Genomic DNA, 21943 nt, shown 5'->3' with positions numbered 1-21943 from the left:
GGAACTCTAGACTGTCGGACAGCATCGTAATCTCTAGTTTAGTGGGGAATTCAAATGTCTCACGTTGTATTTTTAGAAATTCAAACCACACATAGAAGAAGAGTTAAGTCCAGATAAACTGTACATGCTCTGCTATAGTCTGATTTGTGACATTATGTCAGTAACGTACTTTATTATACCTCAATTATTTTTTTAAGCTGTGGCTATTCGATATATTACGGCTATATACCACGACCCTCGAGCGTGTGGTGCGAGGCTGTTGAGCGTCCGGCCTTGCTTGCATCGGCTGAAAGCACTGGACCCATTGGGAGGTATTGATAGCACTTCACAGGGAAGGGGCGAGTACAGAAAGGGGGAGAGGTAGAAACACCGGCCTTTATTCTGACTCGGAGACGTGAAATCTGGGGCCAAAACAAAGACGATTGAACTTGAGACGGAAAGGCGGATTCGGCTTGCAAGAGATGGCGGAGGTTAGCGAGGTTTTGATGTCGGTTCTGTCCACAATTCGGGTTCCGAGGCCCGGAGACCGTGTCCACAAAGACGAATGCGCCTTGTCATTTGCCTCTCCGGTGAGTCTAGTCAAGTGTTTTCTGTTTCTCTTAACTTTAATGGGAGATATCCACCTTCCTGTTTCGCTCTGCAGCGTAGTTTAGTGTGTGTATGCTTGCCCTATTTCTGTCTCCGTCGGTTTTTATTCTTTTCATTCAAATTAGCTAGCTAGTTAGCAAGCAGGCTAACATTAGCTAGCTCAATGTTTGTAGCTAGCCTGCTAGCTTACGTTTGGTTTATATTCTATTTTAGTTGCTCTAGACTCTTGTGCATTAATCATCAGCAGCCATTTAAACATAAACTATTAAATTCCCATTGTGGAACAGTGAACCAGCTACGATTACGTAAAGTTTCGTCTGAAGTAATCTCATCCTAGTGTTTACAAGTTGAAGTGTAAATTGCAGCATCATTTCGCTAGCCAGCGTTAACGCACGTCTTCTGTCTTGATGCTATCTCACCTCCTAGGAAAGTGAAGGTGGACTGTACGTCTGTATGAATAGCTTTTTGGGATTTGGCAGCCAGTATGTGGACCGACATCACAAAAGGACTGGGCAGAGAGCTTACCTTCATATTACTCGGATCCGCAAAACGCAGGTAGGACCTAAGGGACGCTCTGGCAGGCACCTAGGTAACAGCCTGTCTTCATATATCCATGTGCTGGGACAGCCAGTACCGGCGGTTTGACAATTCATTCTTATGTACATATATTTAACAAGCACTATACAGACACTGGCAGACACATATTAACAGTTGGTCACACTTCTATTAAAAGTGTGTTAGCATACGCCTTGTGTTTTTTATTTGAAATATTATTGTACCTTTCTACAGTAATTGTATTACTATCTTAATTACATTTCAGAAGGAAGATGAGAACAATTCTGGCTCAGGTGACCCTCCTAAGAAGAAGCCCACAAGACTTGCCATAGGTAAAACACACAATCTGTGGCCTGTCTTACTAGCAGAGTAATGATATAAATTCTAATGGTTTGTCAACTGCTGTTAATGGTTGTGGTGTTTCATCACTGTTCTTTTCTCCTATCGTCTGTTTCAATCTTTTAGGGATAGAGGGGGGCTTTGACGTAGAACAGGACCAGTATGAGGAGGAGGTGAAGGTGGTCTTGTTCCCGGATAGACAGGAAGTAACCTCAGACGATCTGACATCCATGCCTGATGTTGTGAGAGAGCGGGTGAGGCATCCCATCATTATACTTGGAGGTTATGGCAAATCTATATGTCAGCCTGTTGTATTGTACAAATAGATTTGTAATGGAATGTCAATTGTGGTTATGCTCAAAGACTGGCAAGTGGTGTGTTTTTACTGTACATTGGTCCCAGTTTGCTTTAGTTGTATTCTGTGTAAGAGTGGGTTTTCTGGCTATTAATTTACATATACAGTATATTGTATTGACCGACTCATACTCATATTGGAAGTGCACAAAAGGTCCCAGGCATGTTCATATGAATCTTGTCTTTGTCTTGGAGGCAGAGGCCATCAACTGTACATCATATTTCTGTTTAGTACTAATTGGGTTTATTGTGCATGTGTGTGTGTGTGTGTGTGTTTGAATGTGAATGCAGGTGTCTCTGTCCATGGCGGGAGTGATGGCGGCAGACTCGGTGTCCCATGCCCTGCAGGTGCAGCAGTGGGATGGGGAGGTGCGGCAGGAGTCCCGGCATGCCGCTGAGCTCAAGCAGCTTGACAACGGTCTCAAGATCCCACCCAGGTCTGATGGCAATACACATCCTCTCTCCTCTTCATTGATTTGCCCACGTTGTGTTCACCTAAAAGTGATTGGGTGTTGAATAAGCTGGTGTTGAATGGTGTCACCGTCACTTTCATTCCCCTTCATTTGTCTTCTGGTCTCTGTCTCCCTTTGTTTATTCTCTGGTCTGTCTCCTTTCTCTTTCCCTCTCTCTCTCAGTGGGTGGAAGTGTGAGGTTTGTGACCTGCAGGAGAATATCTGGATGAATCTGACAGATGGCAAAATCATGTGTGGGAGGAGGTATTTTGATGGCTCTGGGGGCAACAACCATGCCCTCCAGCACTTCCAGCAGACAGGCTACCCCCTAGCAGTCAAACTGGGCACAATCACTCCAGATGGGGCAGGTATGTGTAACTGAGAGCTTTGTTACCTTTCTATCACAAGCGCTTAATTTCCTTTTAGACCAATATGCATTCAAGTAGGCATCTTTATTGCAGTCTGGGGTCTGCATGTCATGGCTTTTAATAAAGTGACAAGTTGCTTTGCAAGCTAGTGACCTCTTGGTGGCCACTGTATACTGTCTGTTGCAGATGTGTACTCATATGATGAGGATGACATGGTTTTGGACTCCAAACTCCCAGAGCACTTGTCTCACTTCGGCATTGACATGATGACCATGGAAAAGGTGGGGAATACACGATGATGACTAGAGACAAGTGATGCTCTATAGTCTCTCTTCTAGCACCTCCCCATATTTTCATATGCTAACCATTATGGTCACTTAGCAAATGCTATGCAAAACAATAGCAGTACACTAACATGGTAAGGGCAATATGTATAGTAAAAGCCATGGCTTTCACATACTTAAATCTTTCAATTGAAATGTTCTCTCTGCCTTCACACCTGCTCTTGTCCCTTCTCTCATGCACTCTCCCCTCTTCGTCCTCAGACGGAGCGGACGATGACCGAGCTGGAGATAGCAGTGAACCAGCGCGTTGGGGAGTGGGAGGTGATCCAGGAGTCGGGCACCACACTGCGGCCTCTCTGGGGACCCGGGCTCACCGGGATGAAGAACCTGGGGAACAGCTGCTACCTCAACTCTGTCATGCAAGTGCTCTTCACCGTGCCGGACTTCCAGACTAAGTGAGTCTCCGCACCTGCTCTCTGTTTTGTTTGTGTGGCTTTGTTTGTCTTGTTTGGGGACTTTTTATAACTGCGTAGATTTTCCAGTTTTTCTTCAAATTTCATAAGTTTAAATGCAATGAATGATCAGAAGTGGTGAAAAGGTAAACACTAATTTCTCTATATAAAAAGGGTGATAAAGCTCTGTCTCTTTCACCTTTCTTACCTGAGCAAAGTATTTGCCGATATTATCTCCGCTTTTCTTGCTCACCATCAAAAAAGTTTCGGTGGTCTAATCTGAAAAAAAGGTAGGTTACAGGCTACCACTTAGAGAAAACACTCATTAAATGCAATCGTAAAGAAGAAGACTGGGATGATTTTGTTTGCACAATATTATTCTATAGAGTATTGACTAATTATAAACTAAACTGAAGTAGCCTGCATGCTATTGTAAGCGCTTGTGGAGTGTGCTAGTAACATGCGCGGAGATAACTTGCACTAGGTTTACTTTATTTCCTTTTCCTACTCAAAGAGTGAGCTGAGCAGTAACGTAGGGACTAAATGTTACCTGTTCGCTTACGTCAGGTGTTTTATGAAATAGAGGCGTCATTTAAGCTGTCATCTGGATAATTAGAAATGGGGTACACTCTTAAAAATGAATGTGTTGAAAACAACACAGCTTGCGTTGTTTTGGACACATATCCAAATAGGGACAACACAATTTGTTTTAAGAGTGTATTGTAGCCTATCAACTGTGGTTTTGCATTTAAGACAGAGAGGAAGAGAAGGTTGATATATAACTTTAGCCTACATCACACGCAATTCTGCACATGGATATTTTCATGGATTTAACTCACGTTGCTATCTAGTGATTTAGACCGACTCATCAGCAATATTCTCTATTTATCCTACCTGCAACCGCCCGACCCGCGAGTTAAGGGTCAGATTTTTATGTATTGAGTATTGCAGAATCACTGAATCATTATCATGGCCAAAGTATTGTGATGGTATCGATTTGAGTTAGGCTACTTTGCGATTCCAACCCCCAATGTTTGCAAGGAGCCCTTCAAAAAAAAAGGAAACCGTTTTTATTTCAAAATAATTTCTTTCTACTTGCCTGGCATTTGCACTGAGATGTTGTTCAAACAAAATAAACATTTAACTACATATTTGCAATAGGATAAAGCAATGGGTTTGCTTACATGCCCACACACTCTTCTGCAGTTTCCATCATGTTGTCACAGTTCAAGTTGAGCATGTACTGTTGCACACCTGTAACCTGTTCTTGTCTGACCTTCTCTCTCTGTCTGCTCAGGTACGTCTCTGGCATCGACAAGATTCTTGATGAGGCGCCAAGTGACCCCACCCAGGACTTCAAAACCCAAGTGTGAGTAACTTTCTGCCTCGCTGTAACCGAAGATCGCTACACTTCATAAACAGAGAGTTTTGTTGCGTACAGGAAGGAAGGAAGTACAGAAAATAAAGAGCCAACACATTGGAAAGAGGAGCAACCTGTAGTTGTGCATGAAAATACATCCATTAGTTTGTGCGTCAGTGATAGTCCCAGTAGGTGCAGTTGTGTGAAAGCTTTGCACTCCTCCTGACTAATGTTCAGCCACAAAAGCAGCTCTCTGGCCTATTAGCACCCAGACTACACGAGGGTGCGCAGCAGTGTGAGCCTCTTGAGGCTGTACTGTGCTTTCTCCCCAGTAGATGTCATCAGTGCGTTGTTGTTGTTGTTGTTGTTGTTGTTGATGATGATGTTGTCATCTCACCGGAGAGCTACAGATGAGGCTCATTGGAATGTGTCGAGGATAGCAAGCCTTGGGAGGCTGTGGCCTCGTCTCATTTGAAGTGGCGCCTGAGAACATGTCGTCTGCTCTCTCTTGGTCACGTACTTCATTACACAGACACAAGCCCCGGTTTTGTAGACAACACACACACACATACATACACACACACACACACTCACTTACAGGGATATCCATTACGGCAGGTGGTGGTTCCTGCTGGCAGCATGACTGTGTGTCAGGCATTTGAGGATGCTTTCTGTTGAATGAATAATGATTTTTGAGCTATGGTGGTGATGCTTTTCAATATCTATTACCCACTCTTTTTATCTCATGATAAGTAACAAAATTAAGTAACAAATAACATAGTTATGAATTCTGGCACAAAATATTTTTAATATTTATTTTTAATAAGTTGCAACTGACTGAAAGGTTTAACTTTGTTCTGTCTCCATAGAGCCAAACTGGGTTATGGTCTGCTGTCTGGAGAATACTCTAAACCAGCCCCAGACCCCAGCGAGGAGTCCAGCACTTCTTCAGAGCCCCGGGTAAGTGTGGTCTTATCATGGAGACATGGAGGATGTGATCTATCATGTTGACTGCTCTAGCTTAATCACTCGACAATTCTCTGGTTTCCAGGGAGACCAGGTTGGTATAGCAGCGCGGATGTTCAAAGCACTTGTTGGGAGGGGCCACCCAGAGTTCTCCACCAACAGACAACAGGATGCACAGGAGTTTCTGCTGTACTTTATAAACATGGTCGAGGTGAGGAGGACTACCGGGACTACTTCTTTTAAAAGGATAACTGACCACAGTGGACGTTGTTAGGGATCTATCTTTATCTGCTGTTTCCTCCCTTTTTCAGAGCTGTAGTTTGTTTCTTGAAGACTCTTATAGAGGTGTACAGTTATCTAGTCATTGCTCCTCACATGATTGGTTAATGTCATGAAAAACATCACTCAAACAAACCTTAGTTGTAATTGTACTAGAAATGATAATACGGCATGTATGTGTTATATTTATGCTTTGAAAAAAATATGAGTACAAATGTGTTTCTATCTGTTACTTGACAGCCTTTTGTTGTATGTCACCTCCTAATAATGGGCTCGTTTTCTAGAGGAAAAATAATATGTTGCCTCTGTCATCCACAAGGTGTTTTGATTCTCAAAATGCATTTTCCAATCAGCGTGAGACTTTGCAATCATTTCAAATGGCTTATTACAGATATTCCAATCATGTTCACATTTATTTTAAAAACAAGGTTGTCTGCAATAAATTGGAGGGCGTAACAGATCTTAGGTGGTCTCGCTTGGAAAAACTACAATAGCTATAGCACAACAGAACAAGTAGCTGATGGATGATTAGGTAATGCTCATGATGTCTTCACTTTTGGATGATAAAATCAGTATTTTTCATGAACGCTTATCTTGTGTCTTCTCTCTAGAGGAATTGTCGTTCAGGCATGAATCCCTCCGAGGCCTTCCGCTTTCTGGTGGAGGAGAGGATTGTGTGTCAGCAGTCTCAGAAAGCCAAATACACCCAGAGGGTAGACTACATGGTTCAGTTGCCTGTGCCCATGGATCAGGCCACCAACACAGGTGAGAGCCCATTGGATTTGTAGTCCAGCAAATGTTTAAAGGTTGTATCAGCGATTGTAGGCCCAAACATAAATGATGATATTCATCTAATCTTTCCTCACGATCCGTTTAGGAGAGTTTCAATTGCATGGGAGGGAGGGGGAGGGAGTAGCGAGCTAGCTCTCTGTTTGAACGTCAACAGAAGTGACGTTACCCTGCAATCGCTGATACAACCTTTAATTAAACTTTCAAATGTAATAACAATAAAGTGCACTACTTTGCATGCACTGTAATAAAACATCACAGTTACAATTGAGGTTTAAGGTTGCATGAGACTCTTTCCTCAGGATTTGTCATCTGTTTCCTCTATCTCCTTTTTGCTGTTATTTATGTATCTATGGGAGTTGTTCTGTTATTTATGTATCTATGGCAGTTGTTCTGTTATTTATGTATCTATGGCAGTTGTTCTGGCTGATTTCTGTTGTCCCTGGTTTCTCCACTTGTCATGTCTTACTCTTTCTCTCCGTCCCTCCCTCAGAGGAGCTCCAGGAGGCTGAGCGACTGCGTGAGGAGGCCGAGTCATCGGGGGCACCTCCTCCTCCAGTGCTGCGGGCCTGCATCCCCTTCTCAGCCTGCCTGGCTGCCTGGAGTGAACCGGAGACCCTCACCGACTTCTGGAGCTCCGCTGTGCAGGCCAAGACCACAGCCACCAAGTGAGCACACCGGACACCCCTCCCCACCCTATATCCAAAGCCCTCTACAGATCTGTGGAATGCTGCATAGTTACCATACCTGATCATGAATAAAGCACTCTTCCTAAGAATGCATGCACCATGGTTACAAGGGATGGTCATTAATAGAAGGTTTAAGTACAGTGTAAAACCACCAGGGAATGTTAATTGGCTGTGTAGACTACTCGCACACTGTGTAAAAATATCATGCCAGCATGTGAGCACACAGTTGTACCTTGTCAGGTAAGAACATTCTAGGTGTTTTAAAATGCAGGAAGCAATGTTAGCATTTCTTAGCCACCACAGAGACACTGTCTCTCTTCATTTGGTCTTGTTTATCTGGAATAATCGCCATGCTGAAATGCCGGTCTCTCTTTTGGGAAATGACAATGAATTCTGATATTCTCTCTCTACTTCCCAGGACCACCCGATTTGCGTCGTATCCAGACCACCTTGTCATTCAGATCAAGAAGTTCACTTTTGGACTGGACTGGGTTCCTAAGAAACTTGGTAAATACTTGTTCCTCATTGACCAGTATTTATATTTAAGCACAGAGATTGAATTTGGTGTCATTATGACTACTGTACTATATGTACATTGGTAGTCATTCTTCCTGAGGCAGCACATGATGTATTACTGGCATGGTTAGACATAATGGAAAAAGTTGGTGCTTCGATAATATTTTGACATTTAGCTAAATGGTTTTGTTTATGAGTAGCATATATATATAAGCGCCACCATAGTTACTAATAGATGTACATCAATGTTACAGACGTGAGCATCGATGTTCCTGACACGCTGGATCTGAGCGCGCTCCGTGGGACCGGCCAGCAGCCAGGGGAAGAGCTTCTGCCAGAGGTGGCCCCACCCCCTCTCATGACCCCTGATGTGGAGGTCAAAGGTATCCTGGGTTCCCACGGCAACGAGGAGGACGACTCTCTCTACTCCCCACTGCTGTGTCAGTCTGTCTGTCTTTTTTCTCCACTTTCGTCACGCTCCAGCCATCTCTGCTTTTGTCCTCCATCCACCTTTCCTTTTCCCACTTTCTTTCTTTGTGTCCTTATCCATGTTTTCTTTGTTTATGTTTTGTGTTTCAGAAAATGTAGCTTAAATTTCAGAAGTATGTTTTCTTTGTGGTCTGGTTCTGTTGTGAGTTTTAAATTTAAATTCAAGTCCAAACTTCAGTGGAGTTTGCATCCATTCCACCAGACGTACTGTAACATATTTAGCGTAGAGCACCACCTCTGCTCCATGGCCCGGTCATTAACCCTCGCTCTCCCTGTCCATGTGCGCGTGGGTCTGCTGCGGCCTCAGCCCCTGTGCTGGACGACTCCACTGTGTCGCAGCTGTGTGAGATGGGCTTCCCTCTGGAGGCCTGCAGGAAGGCCGTCTACTACACCGGCAACACCGGCATCGACGCCGCCATGAACTGGGTCATGGGCCACATGGAGGACCCAGGTAGGACACACAGGGTGTTGTGACTAGGCCACAGCTAACAAAAGCACACAGGGTCGCCCAACGTGTTGTGAATAGGGCCACAGCTAACAATAGTCAATGCTTTTCTTGATTAATGGATTAGTTGTTTTGTTGCCCAAGATTTTGTTAAAGTTTAAGTAGCTATAATTAGTCAATTTTGAGCCATTTTTCTTAAATAAAAGCCCAAAGTGATTAACCGATTCCCAAAATAGTTGGCAATTACTTAAATTGTTTACAACTAATTGATTAATCAATTTATTGTTGCAGCCCTTGTGTTTAATGGTCACTAATCCTTATGCAACTTTCATAGTCTTCTGTAAGCAGCAGTTTCAATCATGTGGAAGCTTGCCTGTCACCACAAAGTCTACTTGCTAACTTTTTGTAGTTGATGAGAGAATCCATTTCATTTTGTTCCTGTGCTCATCATTGTGTTCTGATTGGTTACAGATTTCTCCGCCCCCTTGGTGTTGCCAGGATGCAGCTCCGCCCCTGGCACCACACCCACAGAAAGCGTGTCAGAGGAGCATCTGGCAACCATCGTCTCTATGGGATTCAGCCGTGAGCAGGCAACAAAAGCACTTAGGGCCACGGTATGGAAACACTGAGCGCACATCATCAAAAGTACTGCTCAGCTTCATTCATTTGGCCAATTTTGCCAGTTTCATAGAAGTCATTGAAGTAAATATTCCTTTGTTTTGGTCCAGTTTTGTTTGATCCTTGTTTCATTTTTATGAATTCTTTCTTTCTTTCTTTCTTTCTTTCTGTCTGTCTGTCTGTCTGTCTGTCTCTATCTCTCTCTCTCTCTCTCTCTCTCTCTCTCTCTCTCTCTCTCTCCAATCTATCCACCTATCTGTGTGCAGAGTAATGTTTTGGAGAGAGCAGTGGACTGGATCTTCTCCCACCTGGATGACCTGGAGTCCATGGAGGTGTCCGAGGGCGGCCGCTCCGCAGGGGACAGTGAGGGCAGCAGGGAGCCGCCCCCAGGCCCCCGTGTGCGGGACGGAGCAGGAAGTGAGTGATAAAGAAAGGAGCGGTGCCTGGAAGTGTCATTGTTGATTCTATGTTTATTTTCTTCTAACCTGCCTCTCTTTCCTCTCCTCTTCTCATCCCCCTCTCTGCTTCCTTCTCTCCAGAGTATGAGCTGTTTGCCTTCATCAGCCACATGGGCACAAGCACAATGTGTGGTCATTACGTCTGCCACATCAAGAAGGACCAACAGTGAGTCTCCCTCCATGTCTGTCCCTAATGAGTTGATGGCCAAGATGTCCACTCTGTATCTACTGTAACTCTGTCTAACTTTGTTTCTCTCAGATGGGTTATTTTCAACGATCAGAAAGTGTGTGCCTCAGAGAAGCCACCCAAGGACCTGGGCTACCTGTACTTCTACAGGAGAGTGGCCGAGTAGAAGCCACAGGGCAGCGGGTGGGCACACACACACACACACACACACACACACACACATACACATACAGTACTTCTGCATAACTGAGAAGGAATCCAAGATGCACTAAGACCAGCTTCTTTAACTGCAACACTGATCTCATGAAGGTTTCATAAACTGCTCTCTCTCTCACACACACACACACACACACGTATCCTCTGGTGGGTGGACGAGAAGAGGTGGGTGGGGTCTCCAAGAGATGGCTGGGTTGTGTCCGTGTCACATGGACATGCAGGAATAATATTAAGGGGGTCGAGGGGGGTGATTGCATTCATTCTCTCAAAGTTTACATTCACCAAACTTTACTCCACTCTAATGTCCCGCCCCCTTATTTCTCCCCCACGCAGCAGCACTCCCTCTCCTCCCCTGATTGGATAGTGGCTAATGTGATGTCATCGCTTCTGTAGCCGAGCACCATCTTTTTGCTCTTCCTTACTTGTTCCTAAACGAGTTTCCAATGAACTGTTTGACATGAGAGGAAAACAAAATCAATAAAAATGCAAAAAAGTGAAATGTTATATATGGAAAAATATGGAGAAAAAAAATAAAAATAAAACCAAACCAAAACCAAACTGGTTGTCCTTTCAGTTGTGGTGAGGGGTGTTTTTTTATTTGGAAACAAATTCCTTGTGTTCTTTATGCTCTGAAAAATAAAAATGTCTTTTTGTCTCTTCTGATTATCTGTGGTGTTCTTGCCTTTGGAGTAGTCTTCTTGTGAGAGTATATTGAGCTCATGGTTGTACACTTGCCATTGGAGTAGTCTTCTTGTGAGAGTATATTGAGCTCATGGTTGTACACTTGCCTTTGGAGTAGTCTTGTGAGAGTATATTGAGCTCATGGTTGTACACAGTTTTGAGGTCAGCATGTAATGTCATAGAGGGTTTTTCCTACTCAACCTTGGTTAGGCTGGTTAGGTCATTAGGCTGATTTTATGTGTTGATAACATTAGTTTGCTTTAGAGTGGAAGGCCTATTTTTGGCCTAGTGCTTGGTACAATTTTGTCATGCTCATGTTATTGACAATAGAAGAATACAACAATGTCATTTAAGGTTAAAAATGCTTCATGATAAGTTCAAGGGTGAGAATCAGAGAAGTTCTAACAATCAGACCTAAGATGGCCATTTTTGTGTCATGCGAAACACTGTCTATGTTGTAGGTGTTTTATGATTTCCACTGAGAGGCATGGATTGGTTGCACACTCTTGTGTACTTCCATAAAATCCAGGCAAAATATTGATGCTGGATGCAAGTAAAGGTCTGTTTAAGTCCTTGTGACCATCCAAAGGATGTACACCCTATTGTTGACAAGATAAACATTACAACACATTAAAAAGGACAAGTACTTTTGAATACCTAAGTATTTTTTTAAAAGCAAGTCTGTAGGCATATTCAAGACGTTTCGACATAGCAACTTTCACTTGTATTGGAGTAATATTTGACAAAGATACGCTACTTTGACTTAACTAAAGGAGTTGTGTAGGCCTACTTTGTCCACTTCTGACCACCACACACCGGACTGACATATTAAGGCTTAAGTAAGTGTTCGTTTTCAGAAATGCATGCCTGTTTTGGATTTGTCAAACCTCAAAGAGGTTAAATGCATTCTGAAATGAAGCTCTAACAGAATATTCCATGTGGCCATGCTAATGTCTACTTATTTTTTGTTTAGATCCCACGTTGATATAGCCTATTTGCCTACGCCTGCCTAGTATTGACGTTTGCATCAAGGGAGTGTTCTGCATCATTGTGCTTCTATTTTCACATTGCACTCCTCTGCACTCAAAAAGCCTGTTGCAGTCTTGCAATCCTTCCGTTTCTGCAGAACTCCGAAGAGCCGCGTAGGCTATTGACTCGTCCTCAATTTTCCTTCATGTGAGTAACGAAACATAAATTGTAATAGATATATTTATGTCACTGTAGGCTAACGAATACAGGGCATCAGGCTAGTTACAGCGAATGTTTATTTACAATAGCCTACTAACAACAGTTGTTTTCCTGACTGATAAGCCTGCACATTGGCAGCTTACTTACAGACCATGGAAAGGATTTGAAAAGGATGCGTAGGCCTTTTGGCTGACTTTAAAAAGTAACTTTAAAGGGTATAGCCTACATCTAAGCATGTAGAGCACATGATTAGGCATTATCACCTAGGTAGGTTAATATATCTCCAAAGATCCTCATTCATGTCCAAGTTTCATGTTGCAATTCAAACTTTTTAAACAATTCGAACTTTATGAAATTAAATTAAGAGAGTCAATTTTAACCAGCCTGTCTGTAACATGCAATTTTAGAATTAGTCTACGGAAAAGCCCTTCTTAATTAGGACTAATTCTTTGACATTAAATATGCCTATCATATGATTGAACATAGGAAGAATATAACTTCCTTTAGGTCCTTACAGGCTACCTGTCCAAAATTGTGTCACACATTACACACACTGTGTGCAATATATCAAATGTCATGATGAATTAAATGTGAGCAAAGTGAAATTTTAATTCAATGGAAAGCAGGATACCAATTGTAGGCCTACTTCAATACCCTTAAAGATTCAGACAACATAATCCAATTTTAGATAGTAGGCTATTTAATGATCAATAACCTGTAATGTTCAATAAAAGGTGATGATTAATAAAAATGTTGTAAAGTAGGCTATATCTTTAGAGTTAGGTCAAATGTGAGTTACAATCAAGAGAGGAGGAAGAGTGAGGAGGGACGGTTAGAGTGAAGTAGAGATGAACGGAAGTTCAGTTTGTGGTCTCAGATTGCGAGGATTAGTTTGTTTTGCAAAAATTTGTAGACATTTCATTAAATTTAGTTCAAATTTACTTAAAGATTGTGGAGCTTTTATTAACAATTAATAAACATAATGTCATTTTCAGAGGGTCTACTGTTTGTACTACTAACATCTTCAATCTCATGGGATCATTATTTTCAGGAAGATATCTGCAAAATAAGAGAGATAAGATGTGGACCAAGTTGTTCATTTGTTTTGGTAAGTGCCCATTGGCCTGTTGCTGTAAGTGCATATTGCATTCTGAATCTGTTTTAAATGAGGATGCCACAGACATGGGAGTTGATCATTTCCCTCTCTCTCTTTTTTTTAAAAAGGCTTGTACATCGTTGTCTGTGAGGCCAGTGGGCTTCAAGTTTACTATGGCCAAGCTGGAAAAGACCTTAGACTGAAATGTCATGATCAAAGCAGTGAGTTTACTTGGAAGTATGAAAGCACTCAAATTATCAGTGTTGTTAAGTCTGGACGCCAAACCAAAGGTAATTCACCAGTTTATATGGTATTACATGGTTGCAGCATTACAATTACCGAAACATTTTGGGTTGTTTAATTTTGTGCAGTTTCATTTTTCCATATCTACGTGTATGTGCAGTGTGAATCAGTTATCCTTTCTGCTTCTTGTCTTTCTTCCTCTGCCCACCTGTATAGTATGCCTTTCAAATCGTGAAGTGTTTTGTAAGGACTAGGAATTATTGTCAAAATTGTAGAAAAATAAATTCTATTTCCTTTTCTCATATGTTTTTTTTTATTTGAAAGGGATTTCTGAGCTTGCTGAGCGAGCAAAGGTGTTTGGGTCAGCTCTACAAATCAGTAATCTAAAGCCTGAGGACTCAGGCACTTTCACATGCATAACAACTGACCGCAAAAAACAAAAGTCCTCAAGTCAAATTACATTGCATGTGTTTAAAGGTGAGAGTCTGCATTTACAGAATGCAGTTAGGTACCACCTTTTTCTCTAGGTATGAAGACGCAGTGCATATGGGCAGGTTTTCCTCTAAAACAGATTGCATAGTTTGTTTTACTACAGACAGACTGTAACTTTGTGAATTTATCTTGAAATATTTTGCAGCTATGGAACTGTTTGACTTTACACAGTGTAAATAATGACAGCATACATTATCTTAAATCATTCTGAGCAAACACTGGTATAGTTAGTAGAACTGGTGTATGGAGAAAAAAACAAAGCAGGCTGAAATCCTCCAAAGCAAAGCAGAGAGTGAATGTTTTTGGTTGTATTTTTGTCTACTCCTCTTGTCAGTGCAACTTACTGGAAGACAAAGTAATAGCGAGCACTAACCTGCAATATTGCCAAACCTAGTGAATGGCTTTCCCCTCCCACCCAGTGTGTTCTCTAACTGCTCATCTCATCTGTGTCTGTGTGTCAGTCTCAGTCTCAGTCAGCCCTGCAAGTCCCTTACTGCTGTCCAGTGCAGCAACACTCAACTGTCATGCTGATGGATCCCCAGACAATGTGACATGGAAGCACAATAATCAAGATAAAACAGCTGAAACAGGAAAAACTGTGACTCTAGGCAACGTGGAAGGTTCTCATGTTGGAATGTGGCGATGTCTGGTCTACTATGGGGAAACACAATTTGAGGCATCTCTCGACATTGATGTCATAGGTTGGTCTTTTTTACAGAGGAAGAGAAGCCACATTTACACATTCTTGTATAAACCATACAGGCAATTGACTTGTAAGAGGTACATGAAATCCTCACCCCTTAAAATGTGATTTTACAAAGGGCACATAGTCAGCCTGAGCAGCTACCCTAAAATCATGATATTCTACAGGTTAACAAACAACACTAACTTCTGGTAACAGTTGGGTATGATTGGAATGAGTGTAACCGTTATACTGGGCCCAGCATCATGCTGATGAGTGTGAGATCCACATTGTCTTCCCTCCCAGGTCTGAATGAGCACAGCAATGTGACGGTCAAACAGGGGAAAGATGCTGTCCTCCCCTGCTCTCTCTCCAAATCTAACTTGGGACCTCTGCGTGTGGCTGGAGGAGGGTGGAAACAGTTATCCCCTGCTGCTGCTGATGCCCCCCGACTGCCCTCGCTAGACACCAGTAATGCTGAAGAGCTCCGCTGGAATACTGGTGACATAGACACAGCTAAAGTGACCATCTCTAAGGAGAGACTCACCGATTTTGGTATCAGGCTGATCAAAGTGAGCTCATCATGGTGTTACCATTATTTTGGTCTCCACTAGTCCACCTTTGTCTCTTGTCTATATGCCTCCACTATTCATGCTGTTCTTGGAAAAAGAGTGCACACTTTTGTTTTCTACTTTTCTCTTCTTTAAGGAGAGACTCCACATCGATTTTGGTATCAGTCTGATCAAAGTGAGCTCATCAAGGTGTTGTTTTAACATAATGCTGTTAATTTGTAGCCTGACATAGCAATATTCAATTCTATTCAGAATGTGAGTCTGATACTGCACCATAGACGTGATTATGGAGCTGTTTCAACAGATACAGGGGAGAAAATGCCTCTGCACCCAATTGAATGGACCAATAAAATAGCCTACCGTAAATCCTGTAAAGAGAAACATCAAAACATCCTTCTTCTTGAAAATGTTTTTGTTTTTTAAAGTTATTGCACTGTCAATATATTGTACAGCATACACGATAGCGACATTCAAACGTCTAACTTCTCTAGCGACAATCTTGTTGTAAACATCAACCAAAACATGCTAAGGTCACGTGAATGAATAGGCACTGTTGCTCATCTGTCCATCATTGTATAAAGCCCGGATGATTTGATTGGTCAGTGAGTTTTAATACGGGCATAGAAACTTGTCAGTTGAGCAAGTCCAGATCGAATTTCCCGACCTCAAGTTTTGTGAGCAGGATTAACTAGCTTCCAGGCTGCTTATTTTGGTCTCTACTGATTTTGGACTCTTGTCTGTAGGCCTATGCCTCCATCAGGGCTCGAATTATCTTTTTGTCTTTAAGGGGGTCTCTGTATCTCATAAATAGTTGGCACATCCCAAGGCGATACAATTAAATAGCCTAGGCGCGAGTGGTGCTTTTGCGCAGTATGCGCACGGTAGGCCTAGGCTAGCCTATAACTTGACACAAGCACACAGCTGACAGAGATTTTCCATAGAAATGTATTCCTTTTAATTAATTTCAACATATTATTGATTGCAATAGTCCATATTTGATTTCAATTTCACAATATAAAGAAATAGACTAAACGATTTAGTCGGAGTGTCATTCTGAATTTCACAACGTAACTCATTTAAACCAGACCACCGTCTCAGATAGGCTATCTGGAGTAGGCTGTAGCCTATTATGGATCATAATTTATGGGTTTGTCAATAAACATGGAAGAGGCGAAGCGCAAGTTCAACAGCAAACAGGACTTTTTCAGCACGTATCAAACAATGTAGGCTAGCCCAATGGACGCCTATGTAAATAGACAAAACACTCGCATAAAAGCAGGGTGACTTCTTCGGACTTGCGAGTTCTGTCAAATCGATCGTATGCGGTTTGCTCATATAGTCTAGTGGTGTGGTGGTGAAGTGCAGTCATGCTGTGTTGTAGGTAAAATTTCATCGCACCTTAAAAGGGCTTCAATGAATTGTACAGTAGGTACCCTTTGAGGCCTAGGCTATTTTCAGTGTAGGCCTAATTTTACTATTAGAGTAAGCTCATTGTAAGGGCCGTCTGTTATACTAGGCTATATAGTTTTCAAGACAGTATAGGCTACCCATATCTGGGAAAGTATATGATGTGATCATGCTTGTAATAATAATATACAATAGAAAACACTAAAAGATTTCTATAGTTATTTTTTGTAAGGGGTTACTCATAAGTGAAGTGAAACCTGACTAAGAGAACACTGTCTTGCACAATAATCCTCTCTTGAGCCATCGCTGACTGGATGTGAAAGTTACGGATGCAGAATACCATGGAATTATAAAAGTAGTACAGATTGAGAAATTACACACTGCCTTTTCTCTCCGCCCTTCCTCTCCCATAGCATTTGATCAGTGCTCTTTTTAAGTTTAACTATAGCTACTATAAACTACTGTTAACTTATGTGATCATTCAATAATCAAACAATCATCAAACAATATTCAAACCTAAACAATTGCACTCTAGACTAAGCTATGAACCTTTTTAACCAGATAAGTCATATATTAGTTCTTTGAGGCCTATTTTCAGTGTACGTTTACTATTAAGCTCTTTGGTCATTGTAAGGGTAATCTATTATGCTATAGGCCTATACGTTTTCAAGACAGTATAGGCTACCCATATCTGTGAAAGTATTATGTGATCATACTTATGTATACTCTTTTGATCCCGTGAGGGAAATTTGGTCTCTGCATTTATCCCAATCTGTGAATTAGTGAAACACACTCAGCACACAGTGAACACACAGTGAGGTGAAGCACACACTAATCCCAGCGCAGTGAGCTGCCTGCAACAACAGCAGTGCTCGGGGAGCAGTGAGGGGTTAGGTGCCTTGCTCAAGGGCACTTCAGCTGGGCCTACTGGTCGGGGTTCGAACTGGCAACCCTCCGGTAACAAGTCCGAAGCGCTAACCAGCAGGCCACGGCTGCCCCCTAATCCCCTAATGGCAGCCTATATGTCAAGGAAACATAGTCTCATGATTGTTACATTCATGTCACCTGAAGCATGATGGTAGAAATATCTATCCAAAGCTCAGTTGATCTGTGCATGTCATGATCAACTTTTGATTCTTTGATATGGAAACCAAGTTCCTTATTTTGGGCTATAACAGTAGAATTTCAGTTCAAAGTTGTAGAAATTTGCTGCAATTGGAAAACTCGGGAAACGGCTTACTGTACAGAAGAATGCTTCATATTGTTGTATCTGGTAAGGTCTGCTGTTTATTCTTATGGTTTACCCTATATTGAGCGACGCGTTCGTGAGATATACTTTTGATCATCTTAGGGTGGCTTCAGCGCCCCCAAAATAGGCCTAAGGACATCCCTGGTAGCCTAAGAGATCGCACAGGAATGGATAATGAGCGTTGTTTAAGATTAAATTACAATGCCAGGCACCTTCAGATATGAGAGACCCCCTTAGATTTTTGACTATGTTGTTTTCATGGGAGCCAGTCCTCACTCTAAGGGAGCTCGGCTCCTTCTGGCTCCCACGTAATTCGAGCACTGGCCTCCATCATTCATGCTGTTCTTGAAAAAAGAGTGCACACAGTTTTCTTTACTTCTTCTTGAATGTTTTTTTATTTGTTCATATATTCATATATTTATGAATATATTCATTATGTTCATGTCATATGTTCATACTTAGCTGACAAATGTATGTCTTCATCAGGTTGATGAAGACCTAAGGGTCAAAACGTTGTTTGAGCCAAATAGGAGCAAATAAAAGCACTCAAGAAAAAGTAGAGAATAAAAGTGTGCAGATTCTTTTTTCAAGAATAAGTTTGGAGTCATCTTGTCCTGCTCCTGACATGTTCTCATGTTCTCAATGACTCACAGTGACCTCTACTCCACCATTCATGCGCTCACGTTAACTCTCCTCACAGGTCCAGCCTTCCCAATCAGGCCAGTATCAGTGCTCTGTTGAGTTTAAAGACAGAGGAGCTCTTACCACAACCCTGACTCTTGAAGTGACAGGAGGTGGTGGAGGTGGCTCTGTGAAGCCTGGCATTCCCAACAACACAGGTGTGAATCTTGAATGTGTGTGTGTGTGTGTGTGTTTTGAAGACCTTGATGTCATTATTCTCATGGAGTGTGGTCTGCTTATAGAATATACTGTACTTAGTAGATAGATGAGAGTATATACAGTACTTATTTGTATCATTGTCTTAATCCATGATTTGTCACACATCTCAAACTAAAAGATTGGTCAGCAGCCTATTGTTTATGAAACATTATCAGTTCATCCTTGACGGGGCCCTGCAAAGTTTTCCTGTAGCTTACCCAGCGGGGCCTGAATATGTGGAACACTAACCTGCAATATTGCCAAACCTAGTGAATGGCTTTCCCCTCCCACCCAGTGTGTTCTCTAACTGCTCATCTCATCTGTGTCTGTGTGTCAGTCTCAGTCTCAGTCAGCCCTGCAAGTCCCTTACTGCTGTCCAGTGCAGCAACACTCACCTGTGATGCTGATGGATCCCCAGACAATGTGACATGGAAGCACAAAGATAACACTTTTGAAGGAAAATCTGTGACTCTAGACAACGTGGAAGGTTCTCATCGTGGAACATGGAAATGTCTGGTTAACTACAGGGAATCACAATCAGAGGCATCTCTGGACATTGATGTCATAGGTTGGTCTTCTGGACATTCTTTAGAGAGGAAGAGAAGCTACAATGACACTGTTTTGAAGAGTGGAAGAGCAGCTACATTGGCACTGTTTTGAAGAGTAGAAGAGCAGCTACATTGGCACTGTTTTGAAGGCCTTGATGTTATTATTCTCATGGAGTGCGGTGTGCTTATAGATGATACATTGTACTAGTAGATAGACTAGTTGATTTGTTTGATTTGGTGATTTGTTTGTTTGATCTGTTGATTTGTTGTTTTCCTGCAGCTTATCCAGAGTTGTCCCCTCCCACTTGGCTGGGCCTGAACATGTGGATCTGGGTGGGAGTGGCAGTAGGGAATGTGGTGGTCATTGTGGGCGCTGTGGTTCTCATCTACTGGAGCAAGAAGGTAAGATGAAAGGATGGAATGCGGGGTAGATATATAGCTCTATGTATCTGCCTACCAGTGATGGTAAAAGTACACACTTTCCATACTCAAGTAGAAGACTGTAGCCTACAATGGTATATTCATTATCAACTGTACATCCCTAACTACTCCCTAACTATCCAATCGTCCCTATGGCATTTCATTAAAAAAAAATCAAGAAAGCTTGTTACCTACTACCAAGCCAAGGATAAACTTGCAGAGAAACAAACATACAGTCTGAGGTAAGCTCGCTTAGAATAGGCCTAATAGGAAAATGTCAGAATATTTTCAGACAAATTTTTCAGATGGAAAAGCAAACAAAGAATATGATGTTTTGACGTCTGTACACATTCTGATAAACCACTGAATTTGACTAACACGTTGTCCATTCTCATGTAACCATTGTTCTGGTGCTGCTCTTTAGGTGGCACCTCTACAGTTGCAAAGTCAACCCCCGTTTCTGCATCACTATTGTCCCATCGATTCAGGTTGAAATCAGCCTTGATGTTGGGATTGGGAAAGCACACAATGTGCCAATGTCCAATAAAAATATTTGAAAACTTGCCTCAAATGCATTAACACAAAAGTAACGAGACTTTTGAAGAGAGTTTTGAAAATATAAGGAGTAGAAAGTGGGAGTAAAGTAAAAAGTTGTTAAAAAAAAAAAATACTCCAGTAAAGTACAGACACCTGAAAATGCTACTTAAGTTACTTCCCCTCTCTGCTGCCTACCTACCTACCACCTATCTAGTGAATAAGATGTTTTGATCAACAGACCAGAGGATAGTACAAGCAGAGTAACAGAGTAATAGAAAAGATGTGTGGAAAGAAAAATCAATTACCTTGGAAACTGAAATACAGCAACTGAAAATGAAACAAATAAATTCTGATAGCAGACAGTAAGAGTTCATGATGTTTAATTCTTTGCAAAGAGATTGTTGAAGATGTAAAACAATAATCTTGTATTTTGTTTGACCCACAGATGAGAATGAGACAGCCAGTTTGACAGCTCCAGTGCAACCGGTAGGGTATTGACCAGTGATGAACAATGCACAAGGCAGCACTATTTTCTGTGTGGCATAGCTATTGGTTTTAAGGGTTAGGACTATTCAGCATGGAACTAGTATAGTGCATTTTGACCAACATGACGGGCAACTGAAAATGTAAAAAACAGACATTTGCACACTATTAGTTGCATGGATGTACTAAAGCATTTGCTGTTTGTTTGAAGCAATTATAATTGCTTTTATGATGTGCACAAGAAGATGATATGGAGATTGAATAAGCACCAAAGCGACTGAGAAAAACTGTCAATTAGCCTAAAAGCCAATCTTAATTCAACAAGTATAAATACATACAGTAGAATTAAACTAAATTATATTTTAGTTAAAATTTACTTTAAACATCAAAACGTGAACCTCCATTGTAACATCAAAACGTAAACCTTTTGTCCAATTCAGTAAATATAGTGCGTATATAGTCCAGGCTTATTATGACATCGATTTGTCAGGTTGCCATCATTGGTGCTGTTGTTCATTTCTGACAGACCGCCTCGAGGAATAAACATAGACAGACCAGTGCGGGTCCCACGACAACAGCGCATCCCAATGAATGGCGGTTACGGAGGAAGAGCACACATTTGATGGAGCAAAAGGAAAGGAAGAAATGAAGACATAATCATTACATCTTGTGTGTGTGTGTGTGTGTGTGTGTGAGTGAGGGACGCCAATGCAGCATATCACTTATCACTTTAGCAATATTACTAAAAGCTTGAATGCTTGCGACTGCAATGATTTTTTTATTTACTATTACCAATACTTTCTGTATCATCTACAAATAAAATAAATATTATATTTTGACATATTTATGCAGTAGCCTAGGCAAATGTCTCAACCCTCTATATTTGTATTCAGAAGAGATAGAAATGTGGAAGATTTTGAATGTCAAATTACAATCATATATGTTTTATATTTTTGAACTATTAAAACTAAAACTATTTTTGCAAATATACCTTAAGACCACAAAAAGTCACAAAAATAATAACGTTCATTCCCAAACACCCACTACTTCAGTCTTCTATTT

At 41.6% G+C, this 21943-nt stretch overlaps 2 protein-coding genes across 3 annotated transcripts; both read left to right on the top strand.

Moving 5' to 3' along the window:
• The first annotated feature begins 229 nt into the window (after window positions 1-229).
• Window positions 230-11067, top strand: usp5 (ubiquitin specific peptidase 5 (isopeptidase T)). Of its 2 annotated transcripts, none has more exons than XM_076281009.1 (21): window positions 230-569; window positions 1015-1143; window positions 1409-1475; window positions 1609-1736; window positions 2128-2273; window positions 2472-2656; window positions 2843-2937; window positions 3202-3395; window positions 4690-4761; window positions 5622-5712; window positions 5804-5929; window positions 6609-6762; window positions 7280-7454; window positions 7894-7982; window positions 8246-8374; window positions 8788-8931; window positions 9397-9539; window positions 9810-9960; window positions 10083-10167; window positions 10261-10371; window positions 10741-11067. In XM_076281009.1, exons 1-20 carry the CDS (start codon window positions 462-464, stop codon window positions 10352-10354), a joined length of 2505 nt encoding a protein of 834 aa, XP_076137124.1. In that variant the 5' UTR covers window positions 230-461; the 3' UTR covers window positions 10355-10371; window positions 10741-11067. The 2 variants fall into 2 exon arrangements, with proteins under 2 accessions (XP_076137124.1, XP_076137123.1); XM_076281008.1 differs by having other exon boundaries at window positions 10738-11067.
• A 1106-nt stretch (window positions 11068-12173) lies between these two features.
• On the top strand, window positions 12174-21724 carry LOC143119471 (T-cell surface glycoprotein CD4-like). The gene is made up of 11 exons (XM_076281007.1): window positions 12174-12261; window positions 13325-13381; window positions 13498-13659; window positions 13937-14089; window positions 14566-14805; window positions 15093-15358; window positions 18715-18853; window positions 19231-19461; window positions 19722-19843; window positions 20844-20884; window positions 21408-21724. The coding sequence occupies exons 2-10, from the start codon at window positions 13354-13356 to the stop codon at window positions 20865-20867; spliced, it is 1365 nt and encodes a 454-aa protein (XP_076137122.1). The 5' UTR covers window positions 12174-12261; window positions 13325-13353; the 3' UTR covers window positions 20868-20884; window positions 21408-21724.
• The last annotated feature ends 219 nt before the right edge of the window (window positions 21725-21943 follow it).

The sequence above is a fragment of the Alosa pseudoharengus genome, unplaced genomic scaffold (genome assembly GCF_046254945.1).
Source record: "Alosa pseudoharengus isolate Yale_2024_CS ecotype anadromous, Long Island Sound unplaced genomic scaffold, YU_APseudo_1.1 YU_APseudo_1.1_scf_12, whole genome shotgun sequence".
NCBI lineage: Eukaryota > Metazoa > Chordata > Actinopteri > Clupeiformes > Clupeidae > Alosa > Alosa pseudoharengus.
The sequence above is the reverse complement of the archived record's forward strand: the minus strand, read 5'-3'. Positions and strand labels throughout refer to the sequence as shown.

Excerpts from the sequence above, each read along its gene's own strand:
- usp5 (XM_076281009.1), top strand. The coding sequence starts at position 462 with ATGGCGGAGGTTAGCGAGGTTTTGATGTCGGTTCTGTCCACAATTCGG. Across the intron at positions 570-1,014 it reads CCTTGTCATTTGCCTCTCCG|GAAAGTGAAGGTGGACTGTA; the intron begins GTGAGTCTAGTC and ends CTCACCTCCTAG. Across the intron at positions 4,762-5,621 it reads CAGGACTTCAAAACCCAAGT|AGCCAAACTGGGTTATGGTC; the intron begins GTGAGTAACTTT and ends CTGTCTCCATAG.
- LOC143119471 (XM_076281007.1), top strand. The coding sequence starts at position 13,354 with ATGTGGACCAAGTTGTTCATTTGTTTTG. Across the intron at positions 13,382-13,497 it reads CAAGTTGTTCATTTGTTTTG|GCTTGTACATCGTTGTCTGT; the intron begins GTAAGTGCCCAT and ends TTTTTTAAAAAG. Across the intron at positions 19,844-20,843 it reads TCATCTACTGGAGCAAGAAG|ATGAGAATGAGACAGCCAGT; the intron begins GTAAGATGAAAG and ends TTTGACCCACAG.